Source organism: Eretmochelys imbricata, chromosome 7 (genome assembly GCF_965152235.1).
Source record: "Eretmochelys imbricata isolate rEreImb1 chromosome 7, rEreImb1.hap1, whole genome shotgun sequence".
NCBI classification, from domain to species: Eukaryota; Metazoa; Chordata; order Testudines; family Cheloniidae; genus Eretmochelys; species Eretmochelys imbricata.
This window is the reverse complement of record NC_135578.1, coordinates 96964608-96990574: the sequence shown is the minus strand read 5'-3', so window position 1 is coordinate 96990574 and position 25967 is coordinate 96964608. Positions and strand designations below refer to the sequence as shown.

Sequence of the window (25967 nt, the reverse complement as noted above, 5' to 3'; positions counted from 1 at the left end):
TATTGTTAACTTTAAAGGTATATCACTGCTTGTTAAAACTCGGGAGATGCATTGAGCGTCTAGGGTACAATTCATTCTTGTTCCTATCAGTCATCTGTATCACAGCAATGTCAGCAGCTCATCTGCAGTACATAGCCCATAACTAAACAAGCCACCACCAACAGTACATAAAAACACCAGAGATCTCTTCAGATGTTACTGAGAAGTTGCTCTCACCGATGTGTCTAACCACTTAATCCTCTAGACTTTGGCTTCCAGTCAGTTCCCAAATATTATAACAAAAATAATCTGGATATACAAAGTTTAGAATGTTTGAATCCATATGAGAGGACAATGCAGTTATTTAACATCGTCAGCATTGGTCATTTATTCAGTTTTTGTATTCTTCTGACTTCAAAAAACCCTCTTTCCCCCCTCGCCCCACTGTTATTTTTCCTTATATTATGATTTTATTGGACAAAAGTAGAAAATTAAATTCTGTAAAACATATATTTTTAGAAGGGATTTTCTGGTTACCATTTGGGAGTGGTTTTGGTTGGTTGGCTGGTTTGGTTCTTTAAATTGGATTCAAATTTAGTAATTAGTGTCACTGATGATCTGGCTATTTCGGAGCAAGAAAAACCTGTTAATGTATGTATGCGTGGGTGTGGTTGTGTGTATACTGTACAGATAGATACATTATAGATATGACACACTGTACATACTTAAATATAGGATTTGATCTTGCAAACATGCATGTTGAGTAATTTTACCCACATACTTATGCCCAGGAAGTCAATGAGACTACCCATATGAGAAAAGTTACTTAACATCCATAGAGTCAAGAATCAGGGGGTAGCCGTGTTAGTCTGTATCCACAAAAACAACAAGGAGTCCAATGGCACCTTAAAGACTAACAGATTTATTTGGGCATAAGCTTTCGTGGGTAAAAAACCCAGAAGTGGGTCTTTTACCCACGAAAGCTTATGCCCAAATAAATCTGTTAGTCTGTAAGGTGCCACCGAACTCCTTGTTGTTAACATGCATAGAGTTTACAGGTTTAGGCCCCATATTTATGTATGTACTGTAAATTCACACATATACATTTGTAAACATTCTTCCAAAAATCATGTATAAAAATGGATAACTGTGTGCCTCGCGATTTGTCAAAATACTAAACCTTGTACAAAGTATCTCAAAATGGCATTTTTTGTGAAATGTTTCTCAACACACCGTTGTACAAATTGGTGAATAGAAACACGAAAACGTAATGCCTTCGTGTCCACATGCGTACATGTAGACAGATACAAAAACAGATTCAAGGCAGCACTGAAGAAAAAAATAGGTGGACCATAGGGAGGTAGCTAATCAGCAATGCAGGTGGTTCAGGTAGCTGCTTTTCACACAGATAATTAATGTGAACAAGTAGCTGCTAATTGCACATTTCAGGAATGATTTATGAGGTGGCAGAGAGGAAAGAGGGACACAATCTAATTTCTTTGGGAACCTCTGCCATTCATACAATGGTATCAGCACAGCTGTGAGATGGGACATGATTAATTATTAGTGAACAGTGGGTAAACACACAGCCATCATAAAGGGTGCTACTTTGATGACAAGATTGTCAAAATAGAAAGTGGCACTTACTCAGGGCGATGGTCAGTAACAGTGCAGATTTTGAGCTTTTTTTACTCACTAATTCACTTGTATGTCAGATTAACACCAAATCTGGTTCTGAAATAAGGTTGTTTATGTCCATCAGAATGGTTATTGGTTTAACACAGCTATTATCATTGACTTCTATTAACAGGTTTGTGTTTATGAACAAAAGACTACAGATATTATTTTCTTTGCTGTGGTCTCAAGGAAAATAAATTTGGCAAGGACTTATATAAACAGTACATTAAACCTAGGCTTATAAATATGTCTGTTAAATATTATGTAGTGCCTCTGGCACACATACCTCTTTCTGCCATCTAGCCTATACTGTGCAAAAATAGCTATGCAAAAATATTGCTTGCCTTTGTTTAGGAAGAATGATTTGCACATCCTTGTGTTTGCTGTACCTTCTTATCCGGGTTAAAGATCTCTTATATTGTACGTTTACTGACATATTTTGTGGCTTGATCAGTATATTGATTTGCTAAGCATTTTTAAAGGTGTTAATTAGTTTTATCTCCGAAAAGATTGCTAATGAAATTTGAAAATCTAGACTAATCTTGAAATAGTAAATGTGCATGAGGTAGTTCTGTTTAAAGAGCAAAAGTTACCTGTTTCACTGAGATCATGAAGAAGGATTTTTTTTTGATAGGGTGCCTTTTCATCTTCTGATCAGAACACTGAAGTGTTTTACATTGACCTAGTACTGATATTTCTTCTGTAAGGATGTATGCTCCAAATAAGATATATTACTAAAGTATGTGATCATTAAATCATATAGTAATACCAAAAAAAAATTAAGTTATTACAGTTTGATAAAGAAAACAAGTTGTTTAATTCTATTTTATTTTTTTATAGCTTTTAGAATTCGACAAAGAGCTGTCTGTCTTTAAAGACAAATTGTATGAACTGGACATCTCATTTCCACCCAGGTAAGATACATATACAGTCCACTTGTTTAACTTGATGGCTAAAATGTAATTGTTATTAGGGCAAGAAAGAGTGTATATATACTTTTTTTTTTTCCCGCCATAAAGTTTGACAGCTCTTCCTCTATCCCCTCAGTTACCAGTATGAAGAGTGACAACTTACAGGTTGCATGCTGCTAATGCTCTACTGTCTGTAAATATCCCATCATCTGGATTCAACTGGTCCCATATTTGTATAGTTGATTTCAGAATACTGTAATAAACTGGAGTGCCTTCTAACGTAGACTTGTGTGTAGAACTTGAGTTTATAGCTATTTTTGTGCACTAAGCCCAAGTAAGCTGTTCAGAAATTTTACCATAACAAAAAATAAATAAATCTTGGCTTCAAACCTTTGAAAAGTACCCCTACATGAGGGGGAATTGCACTAAATAGAAACTGACTTGAACAAAATGTGAAAGTGATTAGTCTGATTTCATTGCTCAGTTAAAAGATAAATATCAGGAAGGATGAAAAGAAATTGAAATAATTTTATAATCTCCAGTATTGTTAGTAAGACTGGTTTTAAATAAATGTGGGGTTTTTAAATAAATGTGATTTTTAAACCTGATCCTGTCCCCTGAACTGAATTTTAACAGTGATTAAACATCAACCATAAAGAAACAAAAACCAAGAATTTTTAAAATGACAGTACTATTCTGGAGAAATCCAAGAAAACTTTGAGCCATTTCTAAATATCTGTGACTCTATTTCAAGAAAGGAGAGCTCAACTCTCACATGTCTAGTGCAGTTGCTTTGAAGTAAGGGAAAATAGTATCACAAAGAAAGCTAGAGTTGAGAAGCAAGAAGTCATAGAGAAGATGCTATAATTTGTATGGGGCAGAGTCCTGTAAAATCAAATAAAGTGTTATTGTATGTGTAACTAGGTTTTTTTCCATTGGGGTAGACACAAAAGTATGATGTTTTGGCACAATCTGAGAAAAAAATTGGAAAGCTTCCCTTTTTGTTATCATAGTCTCGTTACTTCTCACCAGCCAGCTGTGATACTGAGTATATTGATCCCTAGGGACAATGGAAGTATGCATGAAGTGGTTACCACTGCTCTAAATTGTTCTTATTGATTGAGTATGATAACAGAAGACCAGTAGTGTATAAATCTCCAAGTATATTTCATTAGCTATGTACCTGGTCAGAGAGGGGGAGGGCAGATGGATTTGTTACCAGGATATAGACCACCACGGAATTCCACCAGTATTAGCACTGTCTTGTAAGAAATTGTAGTTGCCTTATTTATTAATGGCAACTATCAGATTAGGCTCAGTTTATGGGATAACATGTTCTAACATACATTGCATTAATGTTCAGGTTTGGCCTCAGTATTTCTGAATATACGAATTATTAATACATATAATTACATATATAGCTTAAAGTCCAGCCACTACCCCCGGTATCAGTGACATAACTGTAGTGCTATGCTACTCCTAGAAAAAAGAGCCTCAAGCCTCCAGGAGCTGGTCATATTGCACGTCATTAGAGGCACAGCTGGTAGAACTGCCTGTTAAGGTTATTTCACACTTCTTAGTATAAGACCCTGTTTTCACTTACATATAACAACATTGCCAAATTTTATCTGCTTGGGCAGATATTTTCCACACTGCATATTTACATCACGCTAAAGTCTTGGGAAAATTTCAGCCAAAATTGTTCAGCCGTTTCCCAGAACAAAGCTAGGGAAAATTGTTGATTTGCCCATATTAAAAAAATTTTGAGATCGTTTCTAGCACCCCCCTGCTTTGAATCAGGGCCTTGAAATTTGGCAGGGAATAGCCTTTTGTCAGGGATGTGCATTTTACTGTTCCCAAGAAAAGCAGCCTAAATTTGGCCAAGTTGTAAGCCTTTGAAAAATCTTGAGTTCACACACTCTCAGTAGAGACTTCTTCAATTTTGGCAGCTAAATTCCCCAAAGATTCCATTTGCATTGGACATGCTCCAGCCCCGGCCTGAGCAGAACTTTCCCTGCAATGGCAGCTCTGGACAACTACTGGCAATTGGTCTGGGGACCTGAACTGAGAACAAGGGTATTGTCTCCTGTGCTGGCAGTGCCCCCTCCCACACCACTGGGCCAGGCTGCATGGAAGAGGAAGCAAACTGATTCACATGCAGAGGTGATTGGGTCAAGGAGTTTAGAGGGAGCCTGGGACTAGAAGATGGCAGAGGGGGAGAGGGCAAATGGGAGTTGAAAGAGGAGACTGGGACTGATGTGGCAAGGACCCTGGAAGCTAGAGGCAGAGTGTAGGACTGGGAGCTGGGTATGTGGGGAAACTGGGTCTGGTTGGGAAAGGAGACTAGGTCCGGGAGCTGAAAGAGACTGTGACTGGGTAGGTAAGAACACTGGGACTGGGAGTTGGCAAGAGAAATTTTAAGGGGAGACTAAGATCAAATGAGGATCCTGGGAGAGAATGGTACTGGCTGGGCAAGGAGACCAGGACAGAGAACCATTGGGGTTTCAAGAAGGACATGGTCAGGGAGGGGAAATAGATCTGATAGTTTTGATAAGGAACTGAGATGCAGGGAAAGAACTGGCACTAGCCAGGTGGATAGACTGAGACAAGGATTCAGGGGGTGTGGGGATGGATGCGAATCTTAAAATTGGATGAGGATCTTGGGGAGGAAGATTAGGACTAGAAGCCAGTGGGAATTAAGAACATGAGTGGGGGGTGGGAGAAGGATCAGATGAGAAAGCAGAAGGAGGGAAATTGAAATTGGCTGAGGAAGGAGATCGGGACTAGGGAGGAGATGAGATGCGGATTCTGGAGAGATGAGACTAGGACTTAGTGGGCAAGGAGACTCAAACTGCGATGAGAAGCCTGAGAAGTGGAGACTTGGGACTGGAACAAGGAGCCAGGGTTGGGGAGGGGACAGGGCAGAAGGAGTCAAGCTTAGCACAGATAGGCAGAAGAGTCTATGCTCACTTGATCATACTCCCCTCCATAGCCTGGAATGGAAGCCAAAATTCCTGAGTCTCACCATTCCTCTGTTGTCAGCAAATATCTGTGAAACACCCTGACAAAGTAACCCATGCCCCTCTAGTGCTGATCCATGTAGCATTTGGCAACGTACTACTGCTGTCAGTTACTCTGTTAGTTCAAATGACAGAGGAAAGTGTAGTGAATCCAAAGGTTCCAACCCTGCTGATGACCCATGCAGGTGTCAATTTGATGCCACATAATGGAATTTTTTTTTTTCAGTTTCTTTTTTAAAAAAAACCAAAACCTAGGAAACTATACAGAAAAAACTATGTTAACAGAACATTCTTAAGATTGCAAAGTCAAGCATGCAGAAGTTAGAAAATGTCTGTGCAACCTTAATTCAGCCCCCTTGGGCCAGGGGCAGCTCTACGAATTTTGCTGCCCCAAGCAGTTGCCGCTGAATTGCCACCAGCGGCGGAGCTGCCGCCAAATTGCCATCGTGCCCAGAAGAGCGGCGGAGTTGCCTCTCAAAAGCCGCCGCGGGACACGGACTGCAGCCCCATTCTGAATGCCGCCCAAGCACCTACTTGGGAGCCTGGAGCCGGCCCTGCCTTGGGCATATGCATTATGATACAGTCTTTAATTACATGATCACATCCTAGCTTTTCCATAGGATACAGGCCTGATTTAGTGCACAGGATGGACCAGGTCTGAGGAAGAATCAGTATTGTACAGCGAAGGAGATTGTTGTCTGTAGAACCCATGCTTCATGTGTTGTAGCAGTTGGAAAGCGTGTACTGAATGAGCAGAGGATTGCAGAAAGAGAAAGGATGGTCTCGTGATTGAGATAGTTAAATGGTGCGCTGGGCAACTTGATTCTATCGTTGCCTCTGCCATGGTATGCCTCTGTGATACTGTCATTTAAACCAAACTTTTCACAGTTGGTCACTAACTGTGTGTTCCTCATTTTCTGGGTGCCTCATTTGAGAGACGGAGATCTGATTTGAAGAAGTGCTGAGCACTCAAACCTGCAACTGAAGTCAGTGGGAGCTGTGCTTAGAATATACGAGGTACTATATAATGCTAAATACTCTGAAGAATCAGATTATAGGTTTCTCAATTTGGGCACCCAAAATTAGTGGATTCTTGTAACTTTAATGTCACTGTGCCTCAACTTCCTCCTTGCAAAATGGGCATAACAATAGCCCCCCCTCATCTCAGAGGGGTGTTGTGAAAATAAAATCATGTTTTTATCGCACTCAGATACTATAGTGCTGACCACCATAGGAAAGCCATGAGAAAATTATAATATTCTGTCTTCAGAGCAAGGTATAAATAGTGTGCAGTAAATAAGATTTAGGGCTGTACATTGAACAATGAGAAGAAAACAAAATATTGACTAGTTGCTCATTAAGTGAGTAATGTCCAGTCTGTGCTTGCAGTGAAAAAAATAGTACCTGATCATGTAAATAAAGACTGTATGATAATGCATATGCACAGACAACATTAATTCTGCAATTTTCTAACTTTTGAATGGTTGACTTTGCAACCTTAATAATGTTCTTTTAATGCTTTTATATGTAATATATATTAACCCTGATAGGCAAGGATATATTCTCTTGTAGCGAAAAAAATGGTGCTTGAAAATGGTCTGCTGTGAACAGGAGCATTAAGAACATGAAAAAATTATATGCACAAGAATAGGAAGGTGAATGGGTAGCAGCTTGTGTGTGTGTAGTCTGTCGGTTCGACGACGACGTTTTCATGCTATCTCTTTTTGTGGATTCTGGAGTGACCCTGAAGTCCAAAGTGTGACACACATGCTTGTGAGCAGATTGGGCAGACAAAGTCATTGGTGAGCATCTTGGTAGCTATAGCAGTAGTATGATGCATTTCCCTTGCAGCTAACAATCGATTATTTCTGTCCTCTTCAAAGGCTTGGAAAGCTCTGAGTGCTGTGTGTTGCCAGGCTGATCTATTTAATGCAGCCTTCTCAAGATCATCTGGTTTTATTGCACCAAAGTGTATGCTGTTCTTGATGCTTTCCTTGTAGCACTTTCTGGGGCAGCCTTGATTCCCATGTCCCTGTACAAATTTTCCATAGAAAATTTTTCTGGGGAGTTGATGTTCAGGCATACTAATGATGTGTTGTAGTTTGGCTTTTATCAGCATGGCCTTGATGCTTATGGCATTTGTCTTTTGGAGAGAACCTGCCAGCAGACTCCATAATGGTATGCAGAGACCGCATATGGAAGGCCTCTAACTGTTTGATATGCCATTTGTATGGTGTCCAGGTCTCACAGCCATAGAGGAGAGATGTGAGCACAAAAACATTATAAAGTTTTTTTGTTTAGAGGGTTATGTTGTGGGATTTCAGGATTTTGCTATGTAGTTTTCCTAATAAATGAGAAGCTTTCTGCAGCCTATTCGTGATCTCTTTGTGAAGAGATCCATCATTGGAGATGTTGCTGCTGAGAGAGGTAAAACTGCCAACTTGCTTTAGTTGGATTCCACTAACGGATGTGCCAGGGGATATGGCATGAAGCGGTGAAGATAATTGGTGTAACACCACAGTTTTATCCAGGCTGATTGTGAGGCCAAACAATTTTGATGCTTCAGCGAAGCGACCTATGATGCACTGGAGATCTCCCTCTGTGTGTGACAGGAGGGCACTATCGTCCGCAAAGATGACTGAAGACTGCGCTGTCGTGTCTGTATCTGATGTATATGTCTCTGTTGAGCCCATTTGTAGCATGGTTGAGAACTTGGGTGAAGAAGAGGTTGAACGGTACAGGGGCAAGGACACAGCCTTGTGTGACTCCATTTGAAATGGGAAAGTAGTCAGTGAGATCTCCATTAAAAAGTATCTGACCTTGCATTGACTCATGAAATAAACGAATGATCTTTGCCAGTTTTGGTGGGCAACCAAATTTGCTGAGGATCATTCATAATCCTTCTCTATTGACTGTATCAAATGCTTTTGTCAGATTAGTGAAAACACTGAACAGATTCATGTTTTGTTCAATACATTTTTCTTGTATTTGCCTGATACTGAAAATCATGTCTGTGGTGCTACAACCAGGTCTGAATCCACACTGAGTGTCAGGTAGATTGGCTTCTGAGACAGATTAAATCAGTTGGTTCAGGAGGACACAAGCAAAGATTTTTGCAGCAACAGATAGGAGAGATATTCCATTGTAGTTATCACAGACCATTTTGTTGCCTTTGTTTTTAAATAAAGGAATAATTGTGGCATATTTGAAGTCTTGTGGCATTTCTTTGTTGTCCCAGATGTCAGTAAGGATCTTCTGCAGTGTTGTTACCACCTTTGGACCTGCAGACTAATATATTTCTGCCAGTATTCCATCTCTGCCCAAGGACTTTCCTGAGGTCGTCAAACTGATTGCCTTTTCTGTTTCTTCAAGTGAGGGTGGTGAGTCAAGATGGTGTTGAATAGGCTTTTGAAGTATCTGATTAATAGTACTTGTTTCAACTGAGGATGGGTCTGTTCAGTAGTTGGCTGAAATGTTCAACCCATCTGTGTTCCATGCCATGTTTGTCTTTGATGACTGTCTTGCCGTTAGCCATCATGAGTGAACCTGTGCCCACTTTTGAAAGTCCATAGACTAGCTTCAAGGAATCAGATAACTTCTTTGTTTCATTTGTTTCTGCATACATTTGAGTGTCTTCTGCTACCTTCTCCCACCATTTATCTTGTATCAAGCATAGTTGTCTTTGTGCCTTGCTTTGCAGGTGTTTAAATCTGTTTCTCTCTGAGGTGGACTGAATATCTTTTTTTGACAGATTTGGAAAGCCTAATTTTTTTCTTTCAAGAGTACTGTGATTTCCTTATTATTTTCATCAAACCAGTCACTTTGGGCCCTTTTCTTCCATCCAAGGACATCAGTTGCAGTTTTTTGTACTGTCTCTCTGAATTCCTCCCATGAGACAGGGTTATCACCAAAGTTGGTTTCTAGTACACTTAGTAGCTTGTTTCAATAGGATGCATGGTTTAGTTTAACAATAGCAGGGGACGTCTTGATTGTTTTGGGGTGTTTCAGGCGTGTAGGTACAATATGTAGATTCAGTATTGACCTAATCATTCAATGATCCATCCAACATTCTGCTCCACGCATGGCTCGGGTGATCCTGACATCCCTTATGTCACATTGTCGGACAATGATGTAATCTATTAGATGCCATTGTTTGGATCTGGGGTGCATCCATGTAGTTGTATATTTGTCTGCCTGTCTGAAGATAATGCAGTTGTATATTTGTCTGCCTGTCTGAAGATAGTATGTAATTGTCAGGCTATGTTCTGCACAGTTGCTTAGGAGTAGGAGACCATTTTTGTTTATTTTTCCAATGCCATTTTTCCCAATGACACCTTGCCAGTTGTTATTTCTTTACCTACTCTTGCATTGAAATCTCCTAGGATGATTAGTTTGTCACTTTGTGGTGTTGACTTGATGAGAGAGTTGAGATCAGAATAGAACTGTTCCTTAGCATCATCAGGGCTTGTTAAGGTGGGCGCATATGCACTGATGATGGTAGCAAATCCCACTAATGCTGATCCTGGCTTTTATATGTAGAAAAACAGTTGTTGTGGCATAGCGGGGCCATAGGGTTTTTATAGTATGTTGAGGGGGGGCCTCAGAAAGAAAAAGTGCAATCTCTTTATCATGAAAGTGCAACTTGCAATGTAGCATTATCATGAAAGTGCAAAATGCAATGTAGCATTTTTTTTGTTATGTAACTGCACTCAAAAACAAAACTATGTAAAACTTTAGCGCCTTCAAGTCCACTCAATCCTACTTTTTATTCAGCCAATCACTAGGACAAAAAAGTTTGTTTACATTTAGGGGACATAATGCTGCCCGCTTCTTATTTACAATGTCACCTGAAAGTGAGAACAGACGTTCGCATGGCACTTTTGTAGCCGGCATTGCAAGGTATTTATTTGCCCTATATGCTAAACATTTGTATGCCCCTTCTTGCTTTGGCCACCATTCCAGATGACATGCTTCCATGTTGATGATGCTCGTTAAAAAAATAATGCTTTAATTAAATTTGTAACTGAACTCCTTGGGGGAGAATTGTATGTATACTGCTCTGTGTTTTACCTACCTTCTGCCATATATTTCATATTATAGCAGTCTCGGATGATGACCCAGCATGTTGTTTGTTTTAAGAACACTTTCACTGCAGATTTGACAAAACGCAAAGAAGGTACCAATATGAGATTTCTAAAGATAGCTACAGCACTCAACCCAAGATTTAAGAATCTGAAGTGCCTTCCAAAATCTGATTGGGACAGGGTGTGGAGCATGCTTTCAGAAGTCTTAAAATAGCAACACTCCAATGCGGAAACTACAGAACCCAAACCACCAAAAAAGAAAATCAGCCTTCTGCTGGCGGCATCTGACTCAGACGATGAAAATGAACATGCGTTGGTCTGCACTGCTTTGGATCGTTATCGAGCAGAACCCATCATCAGCATGAACGCATGTCCTCTGGAACGGTGGTTGAAGCATGAAAGGGACATATGAATCTTTAGCGCATCTGGCACGTAAATATCTTGCAATGCTGGCTACAACAGTGCCATGCGAAAGCCTGTTCTCACTTTCAGGTGGCATTGTAATCAAGAAGCAGGCAGCATTACCTCCTGCCAATGTAAACAAACTTGTTTGTCTGAGCAATTAGCTGAAAAAGAAGTAGGACTGAGTGAACTTGGAGGCTCTAAAATTTTAAATTGTTTTATTGAATGCAGTTTTTTTTGTATATAATTCTACATTTGTAAGTTCAACTTTCATGATAAAAAGATTGCTCTACAGTACTTGTATTAAGTGAATTGAAAAATAGTATTTTTTATTTTTACAATGCAAATATTTATAATAAAAAATAAATATCAAGTGAGCGCACTGTACACTTTGGATTCTCTGTTGTAATTGAAATCAATATATTTGAAAATGCGGAAAACATCCAAACATATTTATGTAAATAGTATTCTGTTTTTAACAGCATGATTAATCACGATTAATTTTTTTATTACGCAATTAATCACGATTAATTTTTTTAATTGCTTGACAGCCCTAATAATAAACAATAATCAGGAAGCAATTATAGCTAATATTTTATTTAATGCATGGCTGAGATACTAATTAAGGGTTCCCAGCAAACAAAACTTCCTAAACGCATTTTTCTCTTTGTAGCCAGAACGCTAAGAATATAATTAAAAGTGAAAAGACCAAAACTGCACAGCCTAAAGTAGAGAAGAAATCACACATGTACCCTGCCCCAAGTAGCACAGAGCTTTTCATTATGAGGAATGTTTCTTTCATCTGTCTTTTTATTTTTTATTCTGGATTATATGACAACACAATCCCAAATAAATTTTGAACAATAAATAAGAGCTCAATCCTGCACTGTTTGTGCAGCCATGGAAATCAGTGGAAATTTTGCCTGAGTGAGGACTGAATAAGGACTGCAAAATGTGGATCCAATATTAGTAGAGCTACCAGAGGCCATATCATGCTAGCTTTACTCATGGAAGTAAACATGTTGATTTCTGTGGGACTATGTTTGTTAGTATTATTAATTATTTGTATTGCAGTAGTGTCCAACATGTGGTAGGTGCTATACATCGAGGTTTTGAAAAGCAAGAAGCCAGTTTTCATCAATCAAACCTTCTTTTCAAGTAGGACCTTTACACTTACTCAGCATCAAGCAAAAAGGCCCAACTAAATGGTATACTTTACTTTTCTTGCAGTTCTTTCCCTATGTTGTTTCTCTTCTTCTAAAATAGTAGTCCTTTTTTATGTTTCACATGAATTGCCCACTTTTAAATCTTCATGGCAAATGTCGTGATTTCATAAACAATGATAGTTGTGTCATATCTGCCAGTGGGACTGAATTTTAATGATTTTAGTTAACCTACGGAGAGTGGAACCAACCCTGTAAATTCAGAAAGTACTACTTTAAGCTTCTTGCTGTGCATAGCTGGAAAGTGTATGGTACATCTGTTTGTTCTACAAATGCAAGAAACAAAGGCTTTCTTCACTGGGAAGATGGAGAGAGAAAGATCTAAAGACACTTTTGTTTCAGGCTTATGTGCTTAATAAATGAGCATTTGAATTTAAAAAGAAGTTGTAAGAAATTGTAAAAATAGCATTAAGCAAGAATTTCAGAAAAATTGGTCAGCACATATATATTAACTTTCAATAACAAATGCTGAAATATAAAAGCTTTGGAATTATCAATTGGAGTAAAACCTTGTTAGAACAAAATTCCAGTGATACATTTTTAGCATTCTTTGTATTTCATCTTTTTTATCTCATGGCACTTTGCCCATATAGTCTTTTTTTATTTTTTGTGTGTGTGTCAGCTTTAATTGCCTGAAACATTGTTATACTTTGGCATTCAAACACAATACTAACTAAATGATATAGTACTTAATCTTTTCGTACAATATTTACAAATAAAACTTTTTCGTGATTAGCATTTTAATTCTAGCTGTTCCACCAGTTGTCAAAGCGAAGATGATAAATTTATCTTATTGATGCAACCTTACTCTACCCTTTCATTTTTGTAAGGGATATAAACTTATTCTATTGAGAGTGCTGTGTTATGTTTTTAATTATGGTTCAGGTTTGCAAATAACCTCAAATGTGCATGTCCTATTGAAGTCAATGAAAGCTTTAGCCTAAGATTCATGGTAGAATATGGCCATTGTATGCTCGTGAATAAATTTAATATTGCATTTAGCATCTCTCAAAAAATTAAAAGAGTAATTAGGACCACTATAATTTTCTCCCTTTTTTTGTTTGGCATTTGCTTATGCAATTACTTGATTTGCACATACATTTATTCAAATTAAGTGCACAGCTGCATATCTAAACCAATATAACACTACAGTGCTACACACAGCAGCATGAATCCTGACGGGGGAAACATACTATGCAATTGTTGCATGTGGTATATTTGTTTCGCATCCAACACTGAATCCAATTCAAGATCTTATTCCTAATCTACAAAGTCTGCAGTAATCTAGGACCTGACCACCACTACTGCCGCCCCTTTTAGCATACAGTTTCTGGAATTCTTTAGTTCATAGTATCACTAAAGCTAATGGAGTCCAGGACAAAGCACACAGTTGTTAGAAGATGGTTTTTTTGTATAGGATCCTCCAGCTGAAGAATTCCCTGCCACTGAAGATTATGGTGCCCTCCTCATTTTTGGAGTGCAGTGTAAGACACACCTCCCCACCAGTAAGGCAGCTTCAGTTTGTCCAGCAAGATCTTCCTTCCAGCAAGATTCAGTCTCCCATAGCACCCAAGTTAATACAGCCCTAATCAAGATGGGAGGACATGAGAAAATTGTCTGCTATTGCTCATCAGCTGACCCATTTCATCTCTCTGATGACGCCTAGATATTCTGGCGATGGACACATGCATGTGAGACAGAGAAAAATATCTCTTCTAAGAAGCAAGTCCTGAGTTACAGTTACCTTTTTGCCAGTACTTCCATTGTGAATCTTAAGCAATGGAAATGTGTAGTGTTCCCTATATACATAAATCTCAACAATGCCCGCACACCCCCTTGTACTACAGCAATGTCACGTTCAAGGATATTTCTCTAGTTAAGTTTCATTAACCAATCTTTCTTATAAGGAGGGTGACCAGAATTGTTTTTCATTAATAATAGCATTTGTTATAGTTCTCAGTAGACCAATAATGTTTTCCTATTTAATTGTGAATTGGACTCTATACCTGCAAAAATTATGTGAATTATGTTATTTTGCTAGAATAGCATTTAATAGTTTTGGTGTTTTCAAGAGTATAGTTTACGCACTTGTAGTTAGACATCAGATCTAGTTCTTTTAGAGTCCCCTGCTTGTTTAGAAAGTTTAAATAAGTCTTGCTTCTGGTTGTAATAATCTTAGTGTATGCATCTTTAGTGGGCACATTTTCTACATATATTTTTGTGTCTTAGTAAAATATGAGATGGTGACATCAGCTTGTTTCCTTCTGAACTTCTCTGTGGTGCTACTTTTTTAATTTCAAAGAGAGTAAAGAAAGCATGATTGTCTGGGCATATATTTTTAGACCTTCTGAGGGTTGTATTTATTTAAGGAAGTGGTTACTATGAAAGCCCACAAATCCATGCTGCACGTTTTGGATGAATCTGCATATAAGCAGCTCTTGGTTTGAAACTTTCATATTCCCTTTGTAAAGTTATAGCATCTTATAATAGTGCATTTCAAGTAATTACTGTATAGATATAGTTTGATATTTTTGTCATAGCTTCTCAGAAAATCTTGGCTCCCAAGGGCAAGGGAGGAAGAAAATCACAGTGTTAGAGGCTTAGCAGCTAAGAATATACTTAGGGCGACTGAAGAAAGTTACAGTCTCATGTCTTGTGTTTAATTTTAAAGAATGCAATACCGCTGTAAATTCATATCACTTACGCTCAAAAAGTCATCAGTCAGGTCAGGCATGACAAGTATGAACACTGCACACCCTTGTGATGAATTTGGCTTTCCCATGTTAGTGGTGGTCCTGGAGCCAGAGAGGCATGACACTGCAGTGATGAAGTGCTAGCAGTCTGACAAGAAGAGTCAGGTTGACTTGTTTAGGTACAGGAGACAGTAAACGTGTTGGGACACAAAATGAGAAGATGATTATGTGTTTTGGTTCTCAGAGGGAGGGAAAAAGAGGAGAAGGAAGAGTTGTATTTTCTTCGTAATTCATAAAATCTTCCAACGTATTCATAAATATCAGTGAAAGACTTATTTTGCAACATCTAGCCACCATATAGAAATAGTAGACAAGTGTTGCTTTTTCTGCTTTCTAGGATTTAGGAAAATTTTAAAGTAACAGATGAATAAATGCAAATAAAAACAAAAAAGCATACTTTTGTGTCCTTTTTGATAAAATACACCATTTTGAATGTGAAAAGCTTCTAAACATTCTGTTTTAGACAAGGAAGAGTTAATTTATTCTTCAAAGCGGTTGGGCATTTTTTGACATATAAATTGTTTAATTTACAAAAATGTCCAGATTTCTTCTGTTTTGAGATTTTTATGGATATTATACCAATATGAATTGTGACATCTTGATTCTGGCACCCTGTACAGACCCCTAACAACGTAGTGCTGTATCCAGAAGTTCCTGCCCTCTCAACAGTACTAATATGGGTTGCAATATTTATACCCTTTTTACCCACCCACCCCCATATTTGTAGCTGTTGATTTCATTATACTCTGCAAGAATCATGAACAGTTCACTCTTTCGTAGTCTGCTAGCTTCTCTTTTCAATTGATTGTGAACTACATTTAATAAGGTGTGAGCTTTTAATGCTTGTGAGAAAGAAAATACTGTGTCATGAGTCACTATTCACAGGTCACAGAAGGAAAACCAGTTTGTATTTAGATGTCCAGTTCTTATTGTATCCCGCCTTTTAATATTAGCTTTTGAAAAGCTACTTGCATTTAAAACTTTTGTCATCATCTTTCTATTCATCGTATTAATGGTTGTTAAGAGTAAAAGTTGGATTCTCTAATAAGTACCAGAAATAAGTGGTTTCTAATCCTGATAACATTGAACACATTCCTTATTCTGACAAGAGTACATCTTATGATAATTTAAAAATCATTTTGAAACTGATCATTTCCTTTTTGATCTCTAAATAAAAGTGCAGTTAAATCCTTAGAGAAATAGAAATACCTGATGGCTCCTTCCCTGCAATACTGTATTTGCCAAGTCTAGACACCTATGGAAGAGAGAAGGGCATTGATATGCAGCTGTCTTTTCACCATTTGGTGTTTAGTGGGAAACTGAGAGTAGGCTGGTGCCCATACATACATACACACACACACACCTTAACATACATCTTATATACTCTACAAGTCTATGAGGAAAGTGAGGGAGTAACTTTGTTTAAAGCCTCTGTGGGAAATTGGTTAAGCTAACAATCCATTGGGATAAATAACTGCATAAAAACATGCCCACACTAAATTAAAGTAATCTTAGAGGTCTGGTTTAAGCCAGAAAACCCCAGGAAATTCAGATATATTTAAAGAAAAATTACATTTTTCAAGGGTTCATAATCATAGAATATCAGGGTTGGAAGGGACCTCAGGAGGTCATCTAGTCCAACCCCCTGCTCAAAGCAGGACCAATCCCCAATTTTTGCCCCAGATCCCTAAGTGGCCCCCTCAAGGATTGAGCTCACAACCCTGGGTTTAGCAGCCAATGCTTAAACCACTGATCTATCCGTCCCCTCTAATGAGCTATACAAATTTGCTGTGGGCTGAAACTTGGCTTTAGAGGTCTCAACTGAGAATGTAAATGTTTATTTTTCTTTAAAATGGTGTTTGGCTTATAACACGATTGCAGAAAAATATGTTAATCTGTTTCATACACATTTTAGTACTTTAAAGCAGATATGACTATGGGGTTTTTTTTCATTAAACATTACAGACATTTAGTCCACAATTTGAACTATGGATTTTTGTTTGTTTCGTTTTAAAACAGTAACTCACTTTTCTTTAATATTTAAAAGTGGGCACTATGTAAACTGAAATTTTTGGCTTTCACATAAACACATTAATGCTTTTTAAATTATACATTTATTGTGACGGATGTACAACATAATTGTATTCGTTTATAACACAGTAATTATACATGGAGTCAAGTGTAATTTGTAGCTGTCTTGTCAAGAGTTATTAGGGCAACACTATTTCATTATAATTAATATGCAGTTGGGTGACCAAATTCTGAAAGGTCTTGCAATACACTGGGCTAGTGGCCATTAGCGTCCACTTTCTCCAGTCAATTCTGCATATGGGAAAGCTTCCAAAATAACTTTTGAACTTTTCACTTATCACTTCTGAAAATAGAATGGCTAGAGTCTTACTTGTGAACTGAAAAAAGTAACTAATCCTCTTCTCCAGTGTAAAACCATAATTTCATTTGAGATCACATGCCTGCTTACTGTTATAGGAAGTCTTCATATTATCCCTTGTGTTCATCCAGTTAAGGGAGAAGGCCTACATGGTCATTAGACAGTCATGCAGGAAAATAAACTCAGATCAAGTCCGTGGTGCATTTAAGCATATGCTTAACTTTAAGCATGTGAATAATCTCATCCCTGAATAATCTCATCCTTGTTCAGCAGTACACTTGATATGTACTTATCTTGATATGCTTAAAGTTAAACATGTGCTGAAGTGCATTGCTGAATCTGAGCCTAATTTCCTATATAATCCTTACGTAGTAGGCAATGACACTTTCTCTCTTCCCCAAACAGATTTCGGCAATTTCAGTTTACCCCTTTCCACTCCCGTCCCTGGTATTTATCCTTCCCTGTTTGTGAGAAGGGGAGGAGCATCTATTCTGCCTTCAGCAGCAGCCCTTCCTTGATCCCTGCAGAGTCCACACACACACACACAACAAAAAAGGGAAGGGGGAGAGAGAGAATCACAGCCTCCTGGGAAACCACAGATTTCATGACAATCATTAGGCCCTTTACAATCTCACTTCCCTAACTAGATTGAGTAGAGATTTTCTAAATGAGTATTTTTCAAGAATCCTTCACTCATCCCTATATTCTCAAGTTTTGATCCATTTCCTTTAAATAGGGAATATTCATGTTTTTATCTCATTACACTTTGTAATCTAATGTAGCCAGTAGCAACACTAACCACCAGAGACTAAATACAATTCAGAATTTTAAATTCTGCAAGCTCTGTCAGTCACTGCCTAGGCAGCCTGGCCATAAGCAAACAAGCAGCTCAATATGAGGCTGGAAAAGGGTCTTTGGCAGTCCGTAATCATTGGGAAAAAGTGGTAGGTGTGAAAAAGAAATAAGGAGGTTGTGGTTAGCCAAGATACAGGTGGGCAATTGTTAACTTTATCACCTCTCTCCATTAATTATTATAATTATTCTTGTAGATGTAGTATGGCAGAGATAGGAGCTGACTTTACCAGGGGTTCACACCCACCTACAAGGTTTGCTTTCAGATAAGTCTGCATGCACAGTAATCTCATGTATTAATCATTCTCTTAAAGTGACCTATTCTTGTTTGTCGTTGCATTAGGCTGTCATGTAATTTACTAGTTGGACATATGTTTGTAGCTCAGATATCCTCTATGTGATGTTTTTTTCCTCAAGCAGATTCTCTGCATTGACAATATCTTGGCTTTGACACCTGTAACCAAGAATGACAGGTTGAATCCCATTTATTTGTAGAAGAATGTTTTGCCTTTGGAATTCTCTTTAGCTCTAGTCAGATGTTCTTCCAGAAACCTGATTAGTCTTACTTATTTTCTACCCTTATATATTGTCCCATTAACTTTTTCCCTAATATGTTTGGCCTTATTCTCATGGCTTTCACACAATGATATATTATGTTTTCTGTTTTAACTCATACTACAGCAGGGTGAATCAGCTCAGTGCCATATGAGGCAAGGTCATTTTTAAATACATTCAATTGTTCTTTCCTTCGTCCAGAGGCAGTCCAACAAATGCCAACTTTGCCTTTTGCATTGAAACCCTGTCAGTGCCATTGTACTTCCCAAATGCTGCCCTCCTGCATAAGGCTAGAAGGTTTATTACTTGATAGGCTGCTTTTGCTTCCCAGAGTCCTCACCAAATTTTCCCATAGGGCCCCAGATCATAAAAATCAACCTACTGCCAAGGAACCAGTAACTATTACTCTCGTAGCATCCAAAGGAGTCAATTAATATGGCAACTCACCCATCTCTTGGCTCTGAGCACATCACCTCATTGGTGAACTTCGATCCTATTCGCCCCTGAAATGAGGATTTAATGAATGTCAGAGCAAGGTCAAAAATTATATTGGAGTTTATCAGGTGTCTTTGCAGCTCACTGGTTTTATCCAAGATTGGATGGCTTTGTGCAGTTTCCACCAAATAATAACAATAACAATAAATAATATTTGCACTTCTAATGCACCTTCATCGAAGCATCATAAAACTCCTTGTAAATATTAATGAATGACCTTAAACCATCAATAGAGTAACTCAATGCTTGATCAGTCAATTCCCACAAAACATTCTGGAACCTTGTAGACCTGCCTGAGGGTGGAACAAAGAAACAGCTCCCTCAGCTGGAATGAGAAAAGGAAGGCCCTGATCTCAGCCTAGAAACAATTATGATCTATTACGAAAGGGTATTCTTAGCCCATATACCCCTTCTCAGACCAAAAATCAAACCAAGGTAGCTGATGCCAATGCTCCATTCATTTCCAAAGTGGAAAGAGGCTCTTTTGGAGTAGGTGAGGAACTGTTTAAAACCACACTGCATGGAAAGAACCACACTACGTAGAAAGACATTCCTTCTGCAATCTACTTTAAAGAGGTGTGGCAACATTTAAAATTAGGAACAAAGAGGGGGAGGGAGGGGATAGGAAAGTGACATAGAAAAGGTTTAAGGACAGTTCTGAACATAGTTATATAGCCTGTAACCATGGGAGATGAGGATGTAAATCAAGCCACCACCTTGACTATGTTCAAAAATGGTTTCAAACAAGGTTGTAACCTCTAGTGTGAACAGTCTCTAGTTGCTTCCTTTTTGCTATTAATAAATTAATCTGAGTTTTGGAAGTGTTGCTTTTTAAGAGTCCTGTTAGTTGAATGCTTTCCTATCCATTGTCTCCTCTTTGCAATAAGAGTTGTTTTCTGTTTTAGTGTACGTAAAAATATAGCTTGCTTTATAACTTACTTAGAGTCAGGCACATTCCCAGAAAAATCATTTAGCTCTATCAGAACCATGCGTAAAAATTTCAGAATCTTTTACTGAAACAAGCCAACACTGGATGAATTATTCATAGTTCAGTTTATCCAGTTGTAATAGTAGCAGTGTTACATACACTTAGTTGGGTACAACGTTCTGGTTATTAAAGCAATAGGGCATGTCATTCATTGGCTACTTGATGTAGCATTGGTATTGCTGAATAATCCACTTGTGTTAGCTGGACGGCCCCAGGACTCTTTATTGAACAGCAAAATGCAGCATGTGAGTTGCTGTTAGCAGTGTGTCAGGCTTTCAGTCTTAAACTGGCTAAACACCCTACAAAGGGGAGCCAATAAGGCATTAATGACAGGAAAACTGGTTCAGTTTGACATTGCTGCCAAGGCAATCCATGGGTTAGCATGGCTACGTTGTATAATCAATAAGAAAAGATTGTCTCTACTGGAAATATTCCAGAGTAAAAAAGTAGCCAGTTATTGCATATTGGGAAAGAATCTGTTGGTATCTCCACCCAACCCCCCACCCCCACTCCCACCCCCCAAACGCACACACACACAGCAACACTCCTGTGGAAACATTCCATTGCATTCATGCTGACAAACCAACTAAAGTGTAAAAACTCTGTTAATACCACACTTGCAAGCTGCAGCATAATAGTTACACAAAAGAGTTTGTTCATCCACAGAACAGTATGCCCAACATAACTCCATAAAAAGACTCAGAAAAATTACACTGTGTCATTAACCTTCCTGCTTTGTGTACTACGTGGAGTTATGGCTCAAGTCCTGTTTACCCTTCTTACCCTTTGCTACTGGATTGCCTGGTTGACCCCCTTTTTATTGTGACCTTTGACTCTGATTGTTAGTTTGATCACCATGGTGTTAGTGTAGCATTTGCAAGTAGCAGCTGTTTAACACATTGTACTTTAACCACTATGTTTGCAGGCCTGTGTTTACCCTCCGATTCGGCTTAAATGAGATACATATCATGGCCAGTTAGCTCACAGAGCATCATGAAGATCTATTAGTGTTTTGGTAAATGTGAAGCAGCTAATTTAATTCAAACAGCAGGGTGTCCTATAGCTTAGCTTTAACTACCTGATGCAGAAGATGAGCACATGAAGTCCAATTACTTAGGGCCATTTGTTAGAAAAGATTGAGCTGACTAAGCCTAAAGAACATGGATTTCTCTTTTGAATGTAGGGAAACATATATAAATGGCAATTTCATTAATTTAAATGAATTTGGGAAAAATAATATGTTCGTCCATAAAAAATTGAGTCTGGCTATGACAATGCTCATTTTTGGAAGCTATACTTGGGCTAGTGAACTGAGCCTTTGTGATGAGGTCACACATATACCAGCTCCATTAGTGCACAGCTGGGACCTTGTCAATGGAAAACAATAAAATCCCTTTACCCTACTCCCTCAGCATCTTAGCTCACAAATCACCCCAGGTTTGGCCCAGTGGCCTACTAATGTTGTTACTTATGGCTTTAGTGTAGTAGCACGTTGGACATTTTTTAAAGTATAGTGCATAGTTTAGGTGTAAAGCACTTGCCATTTTCTTTCAAAATCTTGATTTTGATTAAAACTCTGGTAGTTTGACCATGTATTATTCTGCTATTATTAAACAGGGAGGGAAAAAGTCTTCTGTGAAGGTACCTATCAGCATTACTGGTAAATAAAAATACATAAAGTAGCGGTGAGCTTGAGCAGAGAATGTTTGGACTCAGGTCCAAATTCACACATCACTAGCTCTGTAATGCGCCACATCAAAACCCTGGATCTGGTTACCCTCAAACTCTGGAAAAGTTCACATCTAGGTTGGAGCTTTGCAGCTCAGTATCATCTTTAATATAAAGTATAAACAATAAAATTTAGTGGCACAAAAGTCATAGACCAACAATAAAATAATTAATGAAATCAAGTAAACAGCCTCCAAATGGGAGCAGTTTTCAACTCTCTTAGAAATGTTGTGATGGAAGTTTGTTTTTAAGAAGGAGTGTGTGTCTAAAACCTGATTGAACTTCCATAATGTGCACATAGTCTGAACAGCAGTGTTGTAAAATCAGATATTTTGTGCTCGATCTTTCAAAATGACCCTTATTGTGCTAGGGAAAAAATTGCAACTTATCTTATTTTTATTTTCTGTCATCAACGGGGTGTTGTCCCACTTTGTAAAACACTGTTACAATGTTCTAACCATAGAAGATACAATTTTAAAGCAATGTAAAATATATTACAGTATTACCCACAAAGTCAATTCACTATATTTTCTAGCTGCAAAAAGGGCTGGAATCCAGAACTACACTGACCATGTGTCAGATGGTTTTAAAAGAACTAACAAATATGAACTCTCAAAATAGAATGAATTGTTTTCTGAATGAAAGAAAAATTCACCTGCCCCAATGTCATAAAAAGCAAAATGGTTCATCCTTTCCATACCTTATGCGGAATGCCTTTTAAGGGAAGGTTTAATTCATTTGTATTGTTCTTTTGTATTTTGAGTTAACAGTTGGCGGGCTGGTTTAAGATCACAGAAGTCTATAGTACTACAGTAGGTATTTTGTAAAGGTATTTGGCTTCTCTGACAATAATTGTGTTTAAAATAATTGTAACTGTAATTACAGTATCATTAGTGAAATAATATTGGTGGACAAACTGTTTAGTTTTTTTAAGGTTCCCAATATTATTGCTATGTTGTTCTTGTTCCTGCTAATAGTAACACAAGTACAAATAACAGAAGTGCATTTGTGTATATCTACCTACACAACAGCAACTTTCAAACTTATCAAATGTAGTGAGAACAATTCTTCCAGGTGTTCGGGAAAATTTGAAAACCTTTTGGCATTGTAATATTACATTAATTAAACTCAATAGCTTCTTAGTACTTTTATACACAAAGCCCACTTCTAAGTAAGTCCGATTAAATAGTGAAAATTAAAACAAAAAGTCTGCAATAAGGAGAAAAAGCAGCAGAAAATACCAGCACTGGAAAAATAAGACATCCTGATCATAGAATCATAGAAGATCAGAGTTGGAAGGGACCTCAGGAGGTCATCTAGTCCAACCGCCTGCTCAAAGCACGACCAATCCCCAACTAAATCATCCCAGCCAGGGCTTTGTCAAGCCTGACCTTAAAAACTTCTAAGGAAGGAGATTCCATCACCTCCCTAGGTAACTCATTCCAGTGTTTCACCACGCTCCTAGTGAAAAAGTTTTTCCTAATATCCAACCTAAACCACCCCCACTGCAACTTGAGACCATTACTCCTTGTTCTGTCATCTGCTACCACCGAGAACAGTCTAGATCCATCCTCTTTGGAACCCTCTTTCAGGTACTTGAAAGCAGCTATCAAATCCCCCCTCATTCTTCTCTTCCGCAGACTAAACAATCCCAGTTCCCTCAGCCTTTCCTCATAAGTCATGTGTTCCAGTCCCCTAATCATTTTTGTTGCCCTCCGCTGGACGTTTTCCAGTTTTTCCACATCCTTCTTGTAGTGTGGGGCCCAAAACTGGACACAGTACTCCAGATGAGGCCTCACCAATGTCGAATAGAGGGGAACGATCACGTCCCTCGATCTGCTGGCAATGCCCCTACTTATACATCCCAAAATGCCATTGGCCTTCTTGGCAACAAGGGCACACTGTTGACTCATATCCAGCTTCTCGTCCACTGTAACCCCTAGGTCCTTTTCTGCAGAACTGCTGCCTAGCCATTTGGTCCCTAGTCTGTAGTGGTGCATGGGATTCTTCCGTCCTAACTAGTCCTTGTTAAACCGCATCAGATTTCTTTTGGCCCAATCCTCTAATTTGTCTAGGTCCTTCTGTATCCTATTCCTACCCTCCAGCATATCTACCTCTCCTCCCAGTTTAGTGTCATCTGCAAACTTGCTGAGGGTGCAATCCACACCATCCTCCAGATCATTGATGAAGATATGGAACAAAACCGGCCCGAGGACCGATCCTTGGGGCACTCCACTTGATACCGGCTGCCAACTAGACATGGAGCCATTGATCACTACCCGTTGAGCCCGACAATCTAGTCAGCTTTCCACCCTATAGTCCATTCATCCAGCCCATATTTCTTTAACTTGCTGGCAAGAATACTGTGGGAGACAGTGTCAAAAGCTTTGCTAAAGTCAAGGAACAACACGTCCACTGCTTTCCCCTCATCCACAGAGCCAATTATCTCGTCATAGAAGGCAATTACATTAGTCAGGCATGACTTGCCCTTGGTGAATCCATGCTGACTGTTCCTGATCACTTTCCTCTCCTCTAAGTGCTTCAGAATTGATTCCTTGAGGACCTGCTCCATGATTTTTCCAGGGACTGAGGTGAGGCTGACTGGCCTGCAGTTCCCAGGATCCTCCTTCTTCCCTTTTTTAAAGATACTACATTAGCCTTTTTCCAGTCGTCCGGGACTTCCCCCGATCACCATAAGTTTTCAAAGATAATGGCTAATGGCTCTGCAATCGCATCCGCCATCTTCTTTAGCACTCTCAGATGCAGCGCATCAGCTCCCATGGACTTGTGCTCGTCCAGCTTTTCTAAATAGTCTCGAACCACTTCTTTCTCCACAGAGGGCTGGTCAGCTCCTCCCCATGCTGTGCTGCCCAGTGCAGTAGTCTGGGAGCTGACCTTGTTCGTGAAGACAGAGGCAAAAAAAGGATTGAGTACATTAGCTTTTTCCACATCCTCTGTCACCAGGTTGCCTCCTCATTCAGTAAGGGCCCCACACTTTCCTTGACTTTCTTCTGGTTGCTAACATACCTGAAGAAACCCTTCTTCTTACTCTTAACATCTATTGCTAGCTGCAACTCCAGGTGTGATTTGGCCTTCCTGATTTCACTCCTGCATGCCTGAGCAATATTTTTATACTCTTCCCTGGTCATTTGTCCAATCTTCCACTTCTTGTAAGCTTCTTTTTGTGTTTAAGATCAGCAAGGATTTCACTGTTAAGCCAAGCTGGTTGCCTGCCATATTTACTGTTCTTTCTACACATCAGGATGGTTTGTCTCTGTAACTTCAATAAGGATTCTTTAAAATAGAGCCAGCTCTCCTGGACTCCTTTCCCCCTCATGTTATTCTCCCAGGGGATCCTGCCCATCAGTTCCCTGAGGGAATCAAAGTCTGCTTTTCTGAAGTCCAGGGTGATGGTAGAGGGTGATGATAGAGGGTAAACCCCTGTAGCCTTTGTCAAAGATACTTCAGTGTCCCGGACTGTCAAGCTATCATCTTTCACAAAACCACACTGGCAAAAGGAATCTCTCTGTAGTGGCTGGTCTGGATAGAGGATAAGAGCCTATTATTGCTTCCAGTTTTTCAGCTACATGTGGTAAAGCTCTTTGATATTGATCTAAAAATTCTGTTGTTCATCCTTGCTGATAATCTATGGTGGGGGGTCAACGTGATTCCAGGTGGAATTTCTGTTTGCTCAGTTTGCTTTAAAGAAAAGGGGAAAAAAAGAAATAACATAGAACAAAAACTCTGTTAAAATAACATTGAGTGCCAAATCAAGCACTGAAATGTTAGGAATTACCAGAATTAAGCTTATCTGTATAACCTTGTCAACCACAGTCCTTGTGCATGTACACTTGTTATTGTTCTGTTTAACGTGCATATTGTGTGACACCTAAAGGCTTTGACCAGGTTAT

At 38.8% G+C, this 25967-nt stretch overlaps 1 protein-coding gene across 5 annotated transcripts in view; it reads left to right on the top strand.

Annotated features, from left to right (window-relative positions):
• Positions 1 to 25967, top strand: part of INPP5A (inositol polyphosphate-5-phosphatase A) — a 429418-nt gene that overhangs the window by 388850 nt on the left and 14601 nt on the right. For 4 of the 5 annotated variants that reach the window (XM_077822695.1, XM_077822696.1, XM_077822699.1 and 1 more), the window contains one exon: positions 2497 to 2570. In XM_077822695.1, the coding sequence (XP_077678821.1) occupies positions 2497 to 2570 (74 nt within the window). Of the gene's footprint in view, positions 1 to 2496; positions 2571 to 2703; positions 2826 to 25967 lie in introns of those variants that run through there. The other variant, XM_077822700.1, reaches the window with a different exon arrangement.